The sequence below is a fragment of the Aristolochia californica genome, unplaced genomic scaffold (genome assembly GCF_029961685.1).
Source record: "Aristolochia californica isolate CCGP_79_NKW_82.1479 unplaced genomic scaffold, dmAriCali1.0.hap1 SCAF_11, whole genome shotgun sequence".
Classification (NCBI taxonomy): domain Eukaryota; kingdom Viridiplantae; phylum Streptophyta; class Magnoliopsida; order Piperales; family Aristolochiaceae; genus Aristolochia; species Aristolochia californica.
The window spans coordinates 6086010-6104656 of NW_027181782.1; the positions used below are offsets into that span (position 1 = coordinate 6086010).

Below are 18647 nucleotides of genomic sequence, written 5' to 3' on the forward strand. Positions count from 1 at the left end.
TGTATTTGAATGTTTTTTAGAGAGATGTTTCAGGTAATTTGATTTCAAGGGCTTGTGCTTCGAAGTCCCAACTATTTTTTATTTTACTAATGTTTAATTCTAATTTACAGAGAAATTCCTAAGTACATATTAGAAACGTTAAAAAATAGATGGTTCGACATACTACAGGAACAAAGACTTTTATGCATGTTTGAGAGGAGATTGTATGTATTTAACTTGTAGCATATTTTCTTTCAACTATATTAATTATGGCATACATTTACATGTGTAAGGTGAAAATTACTTTGATATTAGAAATTCTGGATTACTCAGTAGTCCTAGTATGGTTGGACTAAAGGATCTTAAGAATAATATATAAGTAAAATTATAGCTTTAAATTTATTATAAAATAATTTATTTTATGTTAAAAATAATTACATTTTTCTTATATTATTTTCTAAAGGAGGAGATGCAACGGTTGGTGTGAGACACACATAAGGCTGGTGAACGATAAGAATCCCACTTCAGAAAGGTCTTTATCTTTTCTTAAAAAGTGCAATGAAGATTTGGAAGAAAGAGCTTAAGAGAGTTGGAATAAGAGAGAAGGTGTCAACCCAGGTGGCTTCTCAAGAGGGTGAATTGAGATTTTCAAATTAAAATTGAGTTGTGCAATTCAAAGTAATTCAAAGTAATTGAGATTTTCAAATTATAAATCATACACAAAACCAATTCAAAGTAAATCTAAACATACACACACCATAGGGACAAAGAGAAATTTTTTTATCGATGTTCCCTGAGTGGTAGTCACTGCCCAATAACCTTTGCTTGGGAAATTCCACAATTAAAAAAAAAACTCTAATAGTTGGAATCGCATAAAGAGATTTCGACTCTCTTTAAGCTACGTGAAACTCAATACATATTTTTTACAACTCCAATCTTCCTAAGAGATTGCTATTAGATTCTCGCTCTAGCAATGTCTTTTTATCTAGATTTTATAGGTTCTATATAAATATTTCACAAATTTAAGTATAAGAAAGGAAAAAGTATACCCTTACTTTGAGAGATGTTCCTCCTTGAGATTCAAGTTTCCTCTTCCTTTGTAACACAATGTAAAATGATTGAAGGAGCTTTCATTATGTGAATGCAAGGATTGGTTGAAAGAGATGTAGGGTTTTTCAAATGTGTGAAGCTCACTCTTTCACTCTAAAACACTTTCACATCAATTTTACAAGATAGAGAATAATGGCTTAACTATTTATATACGGTTTAATTGGGGTATTTATAGTTTTACCAACTCAAACTACCCATTATTTGCCCTTGAAAAAGTTTGTACATTGATTGCTCGATCATAACGGCTATCATTCTGTCAGACGGTGACTTATTGATCGATAGATTTATCTAGAAAAGTTAAGTTGATTTATCATTAACAAGGAGATGATCAAACACCCGGAGTCTTAATTAGGAAGTCGGAAATCAATTTCTGGAATATTTCAGTCTTCATTGGAAAAAAAAAAAAAAAAACTGCTATTATCACATAACAGAATTCAACTCTGCTTTCATCTCCTTCATAAACAATCCAGTGGTTAATATCCGAAGCTGATGCTCCTCTACTTGGATTCCTGCTGCATGCTCGGGAAAGAAAGGAAAGACAGTGGAAGCGTTTTATATTTCAGAGATATCCCTTTCTTCTTCCTAAATCTGGTGAATTAGTACTTGTATCCTCGTCTGCTTCACGCGGCATTAGACCCCGACTCGCTCCTCTCTCTTACAGACCTAAGCTCAAGCACGAACAAATAGACACGGTAGAAAGATTCGTTCCAGTTTTTTTTTTGTCAGGGGAGACCTACTCTTCTTCTCCAGAATGAGAGTAAAAAAGCCAGACATCCCACCACGTTCCCCAGACATTGAAACCAGACTTCTTCTTTCTTTAATTTTCCTCTGACAGCCCGACCAACATCCTCTGTACATGCCCAGCACAATCCCCCTCTTTACGCTACCTTATATTCATGGAAGATGCCTTAGAGTGCAAGTAGACCTACTGCAACACCATATGATAAAGGAGAGTCCAATTACAGAGTGAAGAGATCACTGGAGAATGGCAATATACAGGAAGTGGCTTGGATCCTTCCGAAGAAAGTTGGGTAAATCTCCCATCACTACCGTCGTCCTTCTTCACAATGCTGAAACTGACAAAAATCCTGAACATGAGGAAGAAGAAGACGAAACAGAGGAGAATGAGAATGTTGAGTCCGCAGCAATATCGGAGGAAGACCTGGCTGCCATCAAAATCCAAACTTGTTTCAGGGGTCACCTGGTATGTTTTCCTCGCTTGAACTCGTTTCTATCCGTCTTGAGCTAGAGCTAAGGAAATTTAATTCTCAACCCTTGTCAACTTGAGCCATTGAAGGAGTTGAGAGGTTCACAGATTGATCAAGTCGTCCTACTTTCGTTGATGATTGACAGGCAAGACGGGCATATCGTGCACTGAAAAGCCTTGTGAAGCTCCAAGCACTGGTTCGCGGGGTGTGCGTAAGAAGACAGGCACGGATCGCTCTGCATTGCATGCACACTCTGGTGAGATTGCAGGTAAGAGTCCGAACTAGGCAGCTCCTAACAATGGCTGAGGAGATGCCGCTTGCTCAGCGTCATCCACTACGGCGTTCTTCTCGACAGTGGAAAAAATGAAGAATGCAATAAAGGAGATTTTGCTTGCTGTAATGTTGCTTAATCGCTCAATTGTGAACGATGAAGGAAATTTAGCAGAAAATCACTTGTTAATGCCAGGAACTCATCTTATCGAAACCAAAGTCCCTGAATCTGAATGTGCTGGATGAAGGGCTTCAACTCCTCTCTCCACGGTTCAGTGAATTAGGGAAGAAGATGAAAAGAGTAGAGAAAATTATTCCAATTGAATTACCAATAGAAGAGATTCACATAAAACATAATCTGTGAACAGTGTCACTTGCATCAGGGAATTTTAACATGCTAAAATGGAGATAAATCTTATCTTTGAGACTGTAAAATGCCCATAGTTTAAGCCTTGCCGCTCTGTAAATCGACTACCTTCTTCCACGAATCTCTCCCAGAAATCTCCTCCCACCACCTACTCACGTTCTGCCGCGAAGTGAAAATCGCCCCTTTCTCCGTCCCCTTCACCAAATACTGTATATTTGGCAAATGTGATAAATCTGCCAAAGTGAAATCTTCGCCTGCCAGAAACCGGCTCTCTTCGAGCCTCCTCTCATACACGTCCAACACCTTGATCAACTTCTCCAGGCTCTTGTCTATCACTACCGAATCCTGCTTTATCCTCATCCTTGGCGCAAAAGCCAGCTGAAAAACCAGAGCAGCGCTTGGCGGATTGAAGCTCTGGCCTTCAGCCTCCAGCCATTGGTCGATGGAGGCTCGCTCCAGAGGACCCTTTCCCCAAAGGGACTGGTTCCCTTGGGAACTGTACTTCTCCGACACGTACCTGCAAATCGCTCTTGATTCTGCCAATGCCCAAACTAAATTAAAGTTGATGATGAAAAGCAACAGCATCGAGCAACTACAGATTATATAGAGAGGTTTTGGGAAATGGAGTTTGTGGATCAGATTACCGAAGAGGGTGATATCTTCGTCTTGAAAGAGAGGGACTTGACCAAAGGGCTGTTGCATAGATGGACTAAATGAACGTTAATGATGGAAAAATTCTGGTTTTCGGAATGAAGAAGTAAAGCAAGGGAAAGAGATGACCTGTAACTTGAGGTAATCGGGCTTCTTGTGCTCCCCTTTGGCCATGTTGACGTTAATGAGCTTGTACTGCACCTCCTTCTCGAGAAGACAAGCCAGTACACGGGACACCGCCGTCGAAATGGGCGGACCATAGATCTTCACGCTGGCCATCTTCTCTCTGTGTCTCACTCTCGCCCGGAGCTGCTCAGGATAGACGGGGACGGCCACAAATGAACTAGACGACAAGCAGATAAAGCTTAAAGGTTAGGGACCTGCGCTGGCCGATTCTGAAACAAGTAAAAGCACAAGGAGCACCGGTGACACGTCGGTCGGAAATCTACACAAGAAAAAAAAATTACACAAGCTCATGGTAGAGAAGGTATTTTTTTTCTTAATAATAATTATACTATTTATTTTAAGTATTTAATTAATATATTTAGATTATTACACATGTAGGTTTAGTGTAATTTATGGTTTCCTATATTATAATTATATTTAATTTTTATTTTAAAATTTTAATTGTTTTTATAGTCTATTCACAAAACGATACGAGGAATAAAATGAAAATAGAATCGAATTTTTAACTCTATCACATATTTGAATATAGATGGGATTTAATGTCTAACTAATGGGATAGATTGAACTTTTTATAGGTGTGTGCCTGTATGTATGTGCACGTGTGTATATGTGTGTTCATGTGTCACAGTGTAAATTCTAGCAAGAAATAACAATTCTAAACCTTGTCAATCTGATAATTTGCCGCCTCAACAGAAGATGACACTTTTTTGGTAAATTTATCATGAATACTTGGACCTATGGGCATATGAAATCTCCTCTCTCTGACATCTCGTTGTTGTTCAAACTCTCTATTGACAATCCAATGAAAAGTTAGATCAATTACCAATATGGCAAATAATTAAAACTCAAAACCTCAAGAAAATCTTGACGAAGCGACAAGAAGATGGTAGGAAAAACCCTAAGATCGATGCAACAAAACTTCCCTCCACATCAAATCACTTAGCTATGGGAAAACATGCTTTATTTAGATGAATCAATACCCTTAGCAAACGTCTCAAATTATAGTGTTACTAATGAAGTCAATGCAAATTGGACAATTTAGGACTCAAAATGTTGTTTAATGTTTTTAATGTTATGATTTAAGATAGTTGTCGATATGTTCTGCTTACATATTTTTAATTTCCTCTCTATTATGAGTATATCGAGTCTCCACTTATAATAAGAGGAAATACGTAGAATCCAAGTTAAATAAAACTACTCATATCCCAATTACACTTAGAATAGTACTTCTCGTTATAATCAAACTAACAAATAATTAAAGAATTAAGATAACTAAAACACCTTTGAGTTAATACACACTAGTGAGACTTTCTCCCATGAGATTCCTATTGGACTCCATTATATTAATTCTCCGTATTTGAGACTTCTTCACATGAGAATCACGTAAGACTCATCCATAATTGCTCCTCAACACTCCCCCTCAAACTGGAGTTTGTAACTTTAGTTTGCTAGGAAAAAGATTTTCGGTCTTTCATCTTCTTTAGCTGAAAATATTCTTCATAGATGCAAAATCTTCATTTTTTTGTTCTCCCTTTTGATTGTTCTGATCACATAAATAATATACATTTTTCTTTGTCGTTCTCTTTTTACTTCTCTACCACAAGTTGAGGATAAGAAGGACATAGAGATCCAACTTAGAAAAAACAAATATGAGAGAAGAAAATCATTCTTAGTTGTACAATAAAACTTCATACACCACTTAAATTGGTCTAAGTCAGAAAAAAAAAAACTTCACTCGATTTCAAGGCGAAAAAAAAGCCCGATTTTAGGGCAAAAAAAGTGACTTCTAAATTTTTAAGGGTAGTTCAAACAAAAATCACCTCTAGGGTGAAGAATAAAAGATTTCACTCAAGCTGGATGTTGTGCGTACTTTTGTTTTTATAGGTAGTGGTTCTACAAGCATTGTTTCGAAGTGATGAAAATAAAAGATGATAAGTGATAGAAATACTAGAGGAACACAAAGATAATAACACTCATACTTCAAATGGGAAGTGGCAATGCAACATTCACACTTCCAAAAAGAGAAGGCACTCATCAAAGCAATAGATTAATGAGAGCGACCAATCTTGAAATAAAAAGGGATAAAATAAATTAGAAGACCAAATTTTGTAATATCTTTTGAAATTTTACCACAATAGACCAAAAAGTATAAACTTTTGGGGAAAAATGTCCATTAAGGGTAGTAAAAGGAGTTGAATAAGAAAACTTGCTTATTCTAAGAGTCAATGGCAACAAGTTAATAAAATAAAAAAAGGAAGCTCCAATAGAAAAAAAAAGTGAGAAATATACCCTTGTTCTCCTTTGGTTCTCTTTTGGAATAACTTCAAACCCTAATTCAGGATTTCATGGGGAGACAAGTTACTTTTGTCCAGCAAAAAAAAAAGGTATTGAAGAAGAAATTTTAAAGGAATCTCCATCCATACAAGAGTGAATTTATTTCATTCAAATTGAAGGTAATGGCTAGAGAGAAAAAGAAAAGAAAACTTTGGCATGCATAGTTGCTATATTGTACATGAAAAACTGAATTTTGATAGAGAAGAAAGACTATGATGTACATGCTTGTAAACTCATGATGCAGGCAATCGAAACACAAAATTTGGAACCTAGAATTTATATACTCAAAGGAAAATCAACCAAAATAGAAACAAATAATCCTTTCTAGTATGACCATTAAGTATTAGAGGGAAGAGTTTAAAATTCGGATGTCCACAAATTATGCACTTCTATATGACCCTTAAGTTTTTTTATATTGAAATCTCTCTTTAGAAACATCAAATTGAGAAACAGTTTGTTCAGTAAAAAACTAGACTCATGAAGCTTTCTTTTGATATATAATTCTCCATTTATGGCGTAAAATATCTCAAAAGATGAATCTTTTTTATGTTGCTTAAACATTTCCTATAGTCTGACATTTGCTGCTTCAAATGTCGATTTCTCTATGTAGAAAACTCTAATTGCATAAATTATTTTTGTATTGAAAAATAGACTCAAATATTTTTTTGTCAACATATAATTTTTAATATAGAAAGTGCAGTATGAAAGTGAAGATTCTAAGGAAAAAACTACTTGGATTGACCAAATCAACTCACAAAACCTGTTTTGATACCATGTTGAATTTTTAGAAAAAAATAATAATTTATTGACTATGTTGATTGAGTATATTGGTTCTCTATTTATAATAGAATAAATATATAAAATTAGAGTTAAATTAAACTACCCATGTCCCAAATTTACCAAGAATACTACTCCTAATTATAATCAAACTAGACAATAGTTAAAAAGAATTAAAATAATTAAAACACTTTTGAATTGAGTCACTCCAATGAGACTTCATCTCATGAGATTCATGTTAGACTCCCGTCTCCCCTTTTCCCCCTCTCTCCCCCTTGCCTTGAAGTGTTTTTGGTTCCTTCTTCCAAGATCCCCATGTGGTCCCTCTTGCCCTCAAGAGCCCTTATCTTACTCCCATAATCCTCCTTATCATCCCATTTACTCTCCTCCATCAAAGCACTCCATTCACACACAAGTTTCCGCTCTTTTCCCAAGACTTCCAATCCTAGCTCCCTTCATGAAAGTTAAAAAAGATAGGACCTTGAAGAGTTTTCAACAAGACTAATGTTTGCATGAGAAGATAAACTCTTGGAGGACCTTAATTATTGTTTGTATGCATTTTTATATATTTTAATGTCCATTTTAAAAATATGTGACTCAATTTTTTAATATATTTTTTTTTGTGACTATTACATTTAGCTACACTTCTTAAATCTTTAAATAGGAAAAATAAAAATAAATTAAAATAATTTTTTTTAAAAATACATACTTCAACCAATGAAATGTAATTTTTTGCTAGTAGAAGTGTGTATTTTAACCTGAATTTAATTTGTTGTGTTATTTTTTTGTATTTTATGACTTCCACGTGTGGAATCTAATTTTTAGCTAGCAAAAGGTTAAATTGTTCTGACATATTTTGGTTTTTGCCTTATAAGTGATCATTTTAAACTAAATTAAGTTATTTTTTTATTTTTTTTATTTAGGTGACTTTCACGGATGTAATCCAATTTTCCTCCAGTAGCATGTTAATTTCTTCCAATAGATTTTGGATTTTGCTCGCTAAAGTGAGCATTTTAAATTAAATTTATTTTTATATTTTATATTTTTATGACTTATAGTAAGTAGAAGTTCTAATTTCTTCTAGTTGAAAATTGAATTTTGTTGCAAAAAGTTTAAACTTCTATCAACAAAAAACATTTTTTGTGGGTAAAAATTTTAATTTTTTCTAGTAAAATTGTCTTTTCTTTGCAAAAGTTTTGTTAGCTAAAAAATTACAACGAACTTTGTCGATAGAGTTTTCTTGGATAGAAGCTTTGCTTGCGAATTTTATAACTTAAATTAGGATAAACTTTTTCTTTTATTTTATTTTTAGTGATAAGAGGTTGTCAAGCTTCTTCTACCAAAGCTTCCTCCTTCTGCCTCTTTTCTAAACCCACTCATTTCTATGTGGAAAAAGAAGGAATAGGAGACAAGATTAGGGTAAGAGAAAATAGTCTTGGTAGGAGGAAAGTGTAGATCTAAAAGTCCCACCACCTCTGACTAACACAAATGACTAACTCATTTGTGTATAAACTTAAAAAGAAAACTTAAAATGACTATTTTATCCTTACTCCCCTTACAATCTATATCAAGGAGAAAATATTCTCCCAAGTCTAAAGCTTACATTATTTTCAACAAAGTCTTTCACATCATTTTTTTTTGTCCTTCAAGTGGTGATTTTGATTATATATGTGAATAATAGGCTTAAAGGGGCAAAGGAAGTGAAGGATCACTTGAAGGTTATTTTCAAACTAAAAATGTGGGACACTATTATGATCTTGGGTTAAGTATTTGGCTTTTCGCTACCTACCAGGGCGGTTTTTTGGGTAGTATTGGCTAGGTACTTAACATTTAGTATTAGAGTCACTACTAACATTGCGAGTTCGAATCTTGGAGGGGGAGACCTAGCGATGTTGCTAGAGTGGGCCGTCGTGGACATCGGTTCGTAACGGAGGAGCTTGTTGAGCGTCGGCTCGTAAGAGCTTGAGGGCAAGCTCTTTCTCAAATGGGTGTGTGATGTTATGAATTATCCTAGGTTAAATGTTTGGCTTTCCGCAACCTACCAGGCCGGTCTTTTGGGTAGTATTGGCTAAGTACTTAAGAGACACTTTGAGATACTTCTTAGAAATTGAGGTAGTTACAAAAGTCTAGACTACTTGGAGCCAAGTGAAAATATGTGGGACACTTTAGGTACTTCGTGAATATTGAGGTTGTTATAAAAGTCTAGACTACTTGGAGCCAAGTTAAAAGATGTGGAACACTTTGAAATACTTTGTGAAAATTGTGGTAGTTATAAAAGTCTAGACTTTTTGGAGCCAAGTGAAGTGGTTCACCCATAGAAACAAACTCTTGCCTTAAGGATGATCAAAATCAATATTAGATAATAGGACTTATGGAAGATGAGTTGGGAAACTAAGTTATTCCACGGTCACAAGACTTTGACATTGCTTAATCAATTTATTAAAAAACTTCTATGAAGATATACCTACAAGTAGTTTACAGGATTCTGAAGTATTTGAAAGGTGCTTCGAACAAAGGTATACACTCTAAACCTAGTAGATATATTAAAATTTAAAGGTATTTTTCTATGTAAATTAGGCAAAATCAAAGTTCAATCAACGGTGTACTAATTTTTCTAGGAAATCTAATCATCTAAAAGAGTAAAAAGGAGACAATTGTTGCTAACTCCGATGTTAAAGCCAAGTACAAAGCAATAGCTCACATTGCACGTAAATTGTTGTGGAGAGATCTATCGTATTAGACTTTGAATTTGATGTAAAGAACATGATAGTTATAAGGTGTGACAACTAAATTACCATTTTATAAAGATTTTTACTCTTAAAAGAAAGAAAGTATATAGAAATTCGTTTTTTCATGAAAGAACCAAACATATAGAAATTCGTTTTTTCATGAAAGAACCAAACATATAGAAATTAACTATCATTTCGTTTGGGATATAGATGGAAAGAGTAGGACCTTACAATTATGGTGGGCATGGGATGGGTCGGGGTCCCACCTAACTTGATCTCTATCCCTACCCTGTCTCTGTCTCTGTATCCCTCTGCTTCAACCAATAGGCTTATATACAATTTATTTAATAGTGTAATTTTTTAAACAATAATCTATATAAAAAAATTATAATACTATATAGATAAAGAATAATATAAAATTATCCAAAAAATTAAATGCTAGTTAATTACATTGGGTTAGGGTTAGGGCCAAGGTCAGGTCAGATTCAGATCGGGTTTGGTAAAACCCATCACTACCCTAAACCCGCACTAAATATTTGTCACCAACCTTAATCCCACCCAATGTGGTGACAAAGAAAACCCGATCCAATACCCACCCCTACTCTCAATTAGGGGAATTCCTTGACCACATCTAATCAGCTATTCGGATGTTAAATGGACCAACTCAACCCAACCCAATCAACTGGGTAGTGAGTTGTGACCCACCTCGTGGTCTCTCTGCTTACTGAAGGGCATTGTTTCTGGTTGAACCTGGTTCAAGACCAGTCCAAGTTATGCAATATAACTAACTGACTCTCTCATTCCTTGCGGAACCCAAACAAACCACCAGCAATGGCAAGGCTTTCTAGGATGGACAAAGCAGCCAAACTGTACAGTAGCCAACAAGGCAGCAGAACACACAAAAAGCCAGCAAAAGTTCAAAAAATAAACAAAAATTTTCTGTACAAAAGATGGTATCTCGTTCATGTGTTTATCTAATATTATTTCTGCTGATTTCAAGCCTTTGGTTTCAAGTATGTTTATTCTACTGTATCTGGGAAAACGAGGGGAGAAGAAAATCTAACTTTCACCTCATGCCATCTACAGAGTTCCCGACCACAGAATCAGTAATCATCTAGTAAAGCTACTTTCTCTCCAACTTAAAATACTCTGGTTAAAATTTTGATTTGTACAATCAGGTGGTCCATGTCGATGGCAGCCGGTTGGAGGACACAGGGGGCATATTTCTGAAGTTCACCTCCAGAGGTAACATTCGGTACTCGATATCCAGTTCTCTGAAAATTTTGATCATTTCTTGGACCACAAATTCTCTCCTAATCCATCTCTCCCCCATGTCCTGATAATTCATCCGATGCTGCAACCAGACTGATAATTGCAACTTGTTCATGTCTTCCACTTCTCTAATCATTACAATTGGTTCTGGATACCAGTGTTCACTCTTGCTCACAATATACCTGCAATACAAAAGAAAACTTTAGCAGCAAGCAGGTGATTCATTCATTAATGTTTTCTCTGCTCTATACTACTAAATTAAGTAAACTGCACATTGAAAAGCCAGAGATAAGTGAACTTGATGATCAGTTAAGGCAGACTGAAAACATTTATTTGAGCAATAGTAGATTTTAGTAGGAAAAACAATCTTCTGGCGTTCATTGTTGCTTCACAGATCAGCACATTGTTCAATTATTTGAGGCATAAAATATAGTTTCTATACATATGTAATTCTATAGCCATTTAGAAACTAAGATTTCACCTTTTAATCTCAAAAACATCTTATGTGAACAGAGCAACTAACAAGTTCCACACAAATAAGAGATTACAGAAAGAAAAGGAGTCTTAATGTAACTAATGCAAAAGCATGTTATTTCTTACTATGAGAACATCGATATCTGTATTCATACTTAAACTGTGTGGATCAGGCCAAAAAGCATGAACAATTTAAAACATCTTCAGAATAAACATCACATACTAGAGTGAACCTTAAGTTGGAAAAGTCCTGCTTTGGAAACTGAACAGTCAAAAAATAGAAAGAGAAGATTCAGATTGGTTGTTGACCTCTTTATTCGGTCTTTCATTACAGTGATCCTTTCCACTGGTGTAGCTAGGTGAATACTAAAATCAATGGCATCACCCATGTCTGGACTCCGATAATAATTACTGATTGGCTTGGAAGAAAGAACACTGTTCGGATACACAATCTTCTGATGATCATATCTCAGAAAGATTGTTGTCAGGATGTTGATCTCCTCCACTACCATCTGCCAGAAATCACTTTTAGAAGTTAAAGAAACAATTTTAAATACCATTTTATCTATCAGAAGAAAACAAGATAGTTAAAACAAGACATCCAACAAAAAGATTGATGATTGAAGTGAATTCCATCACTGACCTGCACACTATCAATCTCACAGCGATCCCCAACATCAAATGGATGCATTACGAATACAAAGATAATGGCTTCGAATATTGTCTTACAGGTGTTTCCGAAGATGAACACCACCAAGAGAAGCTGAGAGCTAATAAGAACGAGAAGATGCGTTGTGGCAATCCCAAGAATAAGGAGCCATATGATCGCAATTACGATCCCCACGACAATATTTACCATCTGGTGGAGCTTATTTACAGCTGTTTTTGTGTCATTCAATGTCAAGGAGAGGGCTCTTCTCTCTCTGAATGCTCCAATCTGAAAATACCAAGGAACAGATTGAGACAATCACAATTATATCAGGTATCTAGATTAATACAGTAATGCCTGACACATATTTCACCCGAGACTACCACTATAAGCATAGCATTAAGAACTCTGGATTCTCTTTAATTACATTTATATAAAAACTCCAAGTTGCAAATGTTTTGTCTTTCACCCATCCCAAAAGAAAAGCTTCCAAGGGGAAGAGAACACTATGTCTGGATCACATCAGTATCTGGGGAAGCAACTGTAACAAATTTTCAATAATATTATTATAAGAATGTCCTAACTCTAAACATTTTATGTACTCAGTTGACCTGACTAACTATGATAACATTATAACTCGTTTCAGGGTCTATCTAGTTTATGAACTTCAAACTTCAGAGCGTTCCAACGCTAATGTCTAACTGTCCTTACTAATGCAACACAGCCTTATCTGTCAAAAAGTGTAACTAATTTTTACCTTTTTGTTGCTTTTTACAGAATCATGAGGATAAAAGACAAATCACCATTTTTATAAAGAAAGAAAGAACATATCCTCATTACCACCCAGTTTTTTAGCGCTGTTTTGCTGACCCTCATGGTCTCATTTGCTCCTTCAAAAAGACCCATAGTCTTTATGGCCTCATCTTCTCTCATAAAACGCATCAGATCTTCGAGACAGATGCATCTGCAAATTGGTTGAGTACCCAGATCAGTATTTCCAGGTGATGAAAGAGTTTTGAGCAACATAATGAGGAAAGCTGAGCTGCAAGTAGATGAATGGAGCTATTCCAAAACCAAGTCCCAGGTCATGGAAAGATTCTACAACCTCTTCACTCAAACTATCAGTAAATCTGTAAAAACTTCCCTGGAGATCAGTTAAATGACAAATAAACTACAAAGTGCTACTGCAATCCTTATAATGATAGATAACTGTTGCTCATGACATATGAATCTTAATTTCTTTAGTAATATTTCTTGTAGTTCTCATACAAGGACTCAGAGGCCCTGCCCTAACTGGGCAGGAAACAGAATAGAGACATCTAAAATAAGTAAATGCAAATGGTTGACAGGAAGACAAAAGAGCATATGACATGTATTCTATCAACCAAAGACCTGCCAAATGAAGTTCAATCTTAAATAGAAATGTCTCTCCGAAGAAATTTTTTATCTCAAACAAAGAATTGTTGGTTAAGATACAAAGCTGCCAACTAAGATAGTAGATAACATTGACATGTCATGTCATACCCTACCTCACAACTTACATATTAATACAAGCTGTCAGAGGACTATGGATCGTAGAAGCAGGGATTCACAGAATGAATTTAACAGCAACTACAAACCAGGAATAACTGCAACAACAATTACTTACTTTGCTCCAGCCTCGGCAACATTATTGAAAATCTTCTTTGCTGCTCTTTTGGCCTCATGCTCACTTCGAATCTGCAAAGCAGACTCATCCTCATCAGCCTGGTCTATAACCTCCAAACGTTCATCCAAAGTGGATAGCACCCCATGCCTCACTATTTTCATCAGCCTTTTCATATTCCAAGCTGATATATTCTTCTGGTTCAGTCTATGAAGATGGTCAATTGTTATCCCCTCTTGGTTCTTGGACACCCCATCTGAAAGTCTAACGCTTTTTCCAGACATGGAACTGATGGGACTGCGCTGAAGTCCACCACTCCCAACCAATTTTGGGCTTTTAAGGAAGGCTGCAGCTCTAAGATCAGCTGGCACAGTAGCCCCTGCATTTTGAAGATTCTGAACTTCCGCCATGACCTTTTCTTCCTCATCTTTAATGTTTTGGATCTCAACCAATGGAGGGCCAGACAAGGTTTGTATGACATACTGGTTGAATAATGCTTCCTGAATTCTATCGAAATATCTATTCACATGAAAGGAGGACGCCAACACCTTTACAAGGAGGGTTTTTACTAACCAAATCAAGGTACCCACAACCAGGCAGAGTAGAATTTTGGACACATAAGGCAAGGCTTTGCCCTTAGTTTCTCTCTCCACCTTCTTATCAAATAAAAGGTGCCAAGCAATCAAAACAAGACCTAACCAGAGAGAGTTCTGAACGGCCTTCCGGATGCCGTAAACGAAATACAAAACCCGTTTCCGCAGGAGAAAATTACGCTCAATAAAGAAGACAACCAAGCGGATACACCAACCAGAAACCAATCGGCCACATATGAGAACCAGAACTAAGACTTCCCATTTCCAAAGGTGCAGCCCCCACACTGTTTGTCTCTCCAAGAGGCGAATCGTAAGACTAGAAGCCAACCCAGCTAAGATAACAACGAGGCTCAGCCATTGGAAAAGGGTCGCACAGTCCAACTTACCCTTCTTGAATTCATCAGGAAGATCTTCCTCGAAGAAGGGGTCATCTTCATCCTCATCCCGCTGCCTACTTAGTATCCTCGATTTCAGCTGCCCGGACTTCAACTTCCCGGATTTCCTGTCTTCGTTTTGTTGGGGGGGATCTAGCAGCCTTGACTTGGTTTTGGATCTCAGGAGACTAGAAGTCTGATGAAAGGATAAATTGGATGAACACTTAAGGACTTGTCCAGAAGATGCCGATTTACGGGCACTGGCCTTGTGCTCCACCTCCTCAGAGGAGGAGGTGGAACTGGACAATTTGCTTCGCCGCCGCACGGTGGCCTGCGGCGAGATTTCACTTTGGCGGGACCTTGGAGATTGGAATGAGACCCGCAGATCTTTGGAAATTTGTTTCTGACTTTCTCTGATGGGTGGAAGGTATCTACCAGGCCGGAGCTCCTCCATCTCCAAGTCCATGTCTAATGTCATTTCGCCAGAGGCTTGCAGATTTTGCAAGAATTGACCTATCAGCTTAGATGGAGGGTCATCAGTAGACGGTCGCTGGAAATTGAACTCAGAATCGGAGCCACGCCCTACATTGGCCTTTTCTGCTTCATTATTCCAGAACTGGTAGTTCGACCCTCTCCAGACATGGCTATCAACAGCCTTTACTTCAGCAGACTGCTCCATGCTCCGGTCATCTCCGTCGACCTTCACTACAACCTCTCCACTATTTGCAACAACCCTCGTAAGAGTGTCATGTTCAGAGAGCATAGGAAGGGCTTCGTAGCTTTCATCACGTGTCGGAGAGCTGTGTTGCTTGAAGGATTCACGCAGTGAATCCATGACAGACCTCGCTTCACGCAGCGGAGAACAGAAAAAATTAAAGATAACAGAAACCCAAGTGGGATCCAAATGGGGTTCTACCTTTTTCTCCTATTTTTTTTTCTGATTCTCTATAAATTTATAAAGCCTGAACTTTCTCAAACTTTACAGAAGGATCCTCGCTTACAACCGCAACGAAAATGGGTAACAAAAATTCTATTCGCAGAAAAGGGATCAACAGCATCCCTGCCGGTCTCAGCTCGTCGCTCCAAGCACTCCCATTAGCAATGGCAACCTACGACGACAAGTAGTGAAACGGAAACTCGAAGCTTGAAAAAGCGAAACAAAGCAGAAAATAGAAAGACGATGCTATTTAGAAACGAAAAATTCGCCGGAATAAAACGCCGACGAGGTACGATGAAAAAGGAAGGTAGGAGGACGACCATGTGAGACGCGGAAGTGGTTCTCTAAAATCCGCCACCCGTTGCTTTCCGCCTTCAGAATCGCATGAACAAAAAAAGGTCGAAAACAGATGGTAGCGGAATGTGAAGGTGGCGGAGCTGTGTATTCGGAGGAAGGGGCGCGGCTCCGCAATTCGCATGGCCAGCTTTTGTGGAGAAACGTAAGGTAAGGGAGGAGAAAACAGTCGAAGGAAGCTCGTCCCGACATTACATGTTAAATAGCGGGCGAGCGGCAATGACGTTTGCTCATTCATTGTTAAAAAAACCCATGAGTAAATAGCTTTTGCACATGGAAAATAAATGTAGAAAATGAAAAAAATTAAAATTACAAATTTGATAATTAAAATTTTCTCTCCAGTTTCTATTTCTTTTCTTTTCTCCCCAAATTCCGTCAATCTCTGAAGGAAAATTTATTAACTAAGAGAGAAAGTGATTTTCTCTCTTATTTTGTTTTCTCTCAATGATTCTCTACGGCCAAACAATATAAAATATCTTTCTCTCTCATTTTCTTTTCTTTTCTATGGCTTCCAAACAAGGCCATAAGCTTACCATAAAAGAAAAATAAACGACACTTGAGTAATTTGTTCTTCTTGTGTATAGTCAGACATATTGAATTCATTCACCTCATTCAACGACTTTCTTGAGGATAGTTACTTGTAGGTGTTTCTCTCAAGTTTTTTTTTGTCTCTGAGTTTTAATATCTTTTTCAACTTGGTTGTGATTAATTGCAAAGAGAAGCCAAAAAATTCTCAAAGTTATAGCTTGACCACCACGGTTTCGTTTCAAGTTTTGGGGTTTAAGATTCCCTTTTTTTTCTTTGATCAAGACAAACCATTGAGTTTTTTTGTTATGCTCTATTTGTAAAAGTCTTTGAAGTACTTTTGAGTTTGCATTTTCTAGAAATCAATACTTGTTGGATGTATCTGAGTTCTTATGAGTTTCTTGTGTTTTTAACTTTCTTGTTGTGCGGTTCCTATTTATTAATCTTCCATGACTTCTTTATGACTATCCTATTTTATTTTATCGATGTTATAATAATATGGTATCGTGAGTTTGCAAGTTCACAAGGTTTCCTAGTTTCTAGACTCCTATTTTTTAATAGTAGTCTGCTTTTTGGCAAGAGATTCCCTCTTCTTCCAGTTTGGGATGGTTGTCTTTCTCCATAATTCTGTTTTTATCTCATGTAAGAAGGCAACATATTATTGTCGCATGTTATTTATCTTCCTATTCTCATAATTTCCTATCTCTGTTCGTTGAGTTTGCTGTCATGTTGTATGCATATTGATCATTTTTGTGCTGCAAGAAGAGCATTAACGCTTCTCTCTTCTCTTGTCTATCTATTACTTATTGAGTTACTATTGCCATGTTCATTGAAGTTTTGCTAAAAGAAGTGCCTCGAGGATTCAAATTAATGAGAAACATTGTAGGTGTTTGTCTTTTTAGCAGTCCCAACAATGAGAAGAAAGATTCTCTTCTTGAGGACATATGTTAATCTTTTAATGGTGCTCGAAGATGAAGAGAAAATTTCTTGGCTTCAAAGGAGGCCACACAAAATCTGAATTTTTTAAGGTACACAACTTTCATAACCAAAATAGTTTACAAGTTGCAGTTACAAACTCCAACTTGAGGGGGAGTGTTGAAGAAATCATATCAAGGAATCAAAGATGAGTAGTTGGCATGAGTTGTGAGAGGATAAATCAAAGGATAAATCCTCTAATTTATCTTTCGAGAGAAATTAGAGGAGGAAAATCTTCATCCAAGAAATCAGAGAAGGAAATCCTCTGATGAGGAAATTATGTAATCTATGTAATCTAAAGTGTATTAATATGTGTAATCTGTAATGAAAGTAGAGAAGTTGAATATACAGAAGAAATATTTTTTGGAGATTAACAAACACAATGCAGCCAAAAATTCAAGGTAAAAGTATCAAAACCGTTAATTGTGAAACATAGGTTGACAAGACCAATTGTGGAATCTTGAACTCAAGCACTTTGGAGGGCATGCAGTTAATAAGATGGACGTGAGTTCAATGGTGACTAGGCATGTGAGTTCCAAGTAAAAGAGCTCGAATTGCATCAAGAATATGGCATTTTTTTTACTCAGTACTACCATTTTGCTGAGAAGTTTGGGGGCATGAAATTTCATGAATCGGTCCATGACATTAGAAATAATCACGAAACTGTTGATTCACATATTCTCCACCATTATCAGATCAAAGAATTCAAATCTTAGTGAAGAACTAAGTTTGAAACATTTCAGGAAAGGATTGAAATTTATTGAAGACCTCATCCTTATGTTTCAACAAATAAATCGAAGTCATTCGAGTGCAATCATCAACAAATATCACAATCCAGTGCACAAAACTTGATCCTTGTGCTATTCGGTGTCCTTTTTTGTGATATGTGATACATAGAAAAGGTTACCAACGCTACAATCCAACTCCTCGCCACACATATGTGACTATGGATGTCACATTCTTGGAATCCGATACTTTTTACTCTCCTCCCTCATCTAATTCTTCTCTTCCGGAGGTGACACGAGAAGAAGAAGCGATGAATTGATTGACATTTGATTGGTTCAAAGACACTAATATAGTGGCATCTTCAGAAGTTAAAGTAGCATAACCTAATCTAGAGCCGACATCTCCAGAAGTTAAGGTAATAGTACTCCTCTCTTCAGTATCCAGTGACCCATCTCCTGAGAATATTAGTGAGGTAAGTACTCCTGCCACACCTCAAAATTCTAATGAGCGGA

The 18647-nt window shown here is 36.6% G+C and overlaps 3 protein-coding genes across 3 annotated transcripts; 1 reads left to right on the forward strand and 2 right to left on the reverse strand.

The window, feature by feature from the left end:
- The first annotated feature begins 2074 nt into the window (after positions 1 to 2074).
- Positions 2075 to 2800, forward strand: LOC137943525 (protein IQ-DOMAIN 19-like). Its single transcript, XM_068789020.1, has 2 exons — positions 2075 to 2293; positions 2443 to 2800. The coding sequence occupies exons 1-2, from the start codon at positions 2075 to 2077 to the stop codon at positions 2662 to 2664; spliced, it is 441 nt and encodes a 146-aa protein (XP_068645121.1). The 3' UTR covers positions 2665 to 2800.
- Positions 2801 to 2869: 69 nt separating this feature from the next.
- Positions 2870 to 3906, reverse strand: LOC137944163 (glutathione S-transferase F8, chloroplastic-like). The gene is made up of 3 exons (XM_068789721.1): positions 3715 to 3906; positions 3579 to 3627; positions 2870 to 3470 (listed from the first exon to the last, which is right to left on the reverse strand). The coding sequence occupies exons 1-3, from the start codon at positions 3862 to 3864 to the stop codon at positions 3013 to 3015; spliced, it is 657 nt and encodes a 218-aa protein (XP_068645822.1). The 5' UTR covers positions 3865 to 3906; the 3' UTR covers positions 2870 to 3012.
- Positions 3907 to 10785: 6879 nt separating this feature from the next.
- Positions 10786 to 15453, reverse strand: LOC137943526 (mechanosensitive ion channel protein 6-like). The gene is made up of 5 exons (XM_068789021.1): positions 13655 to 15453; positions 12847 to 12970; positions 12001 to 12294; positions 11667 to 11869; positions 10786 to 11065 (listed from the first exon to the last, which is right to left on the reverse strand). Exons 1-5 carry the CDS (start codon positions 15451 to 15453, stop codon positions 10786 to 10788), a joined length of 2700 nt encoding a protein of 899 aa, XP_068645122.1.
- Between the last annotated feature and the right edge of the window lie 3194 nt (positions 15454 to 18647).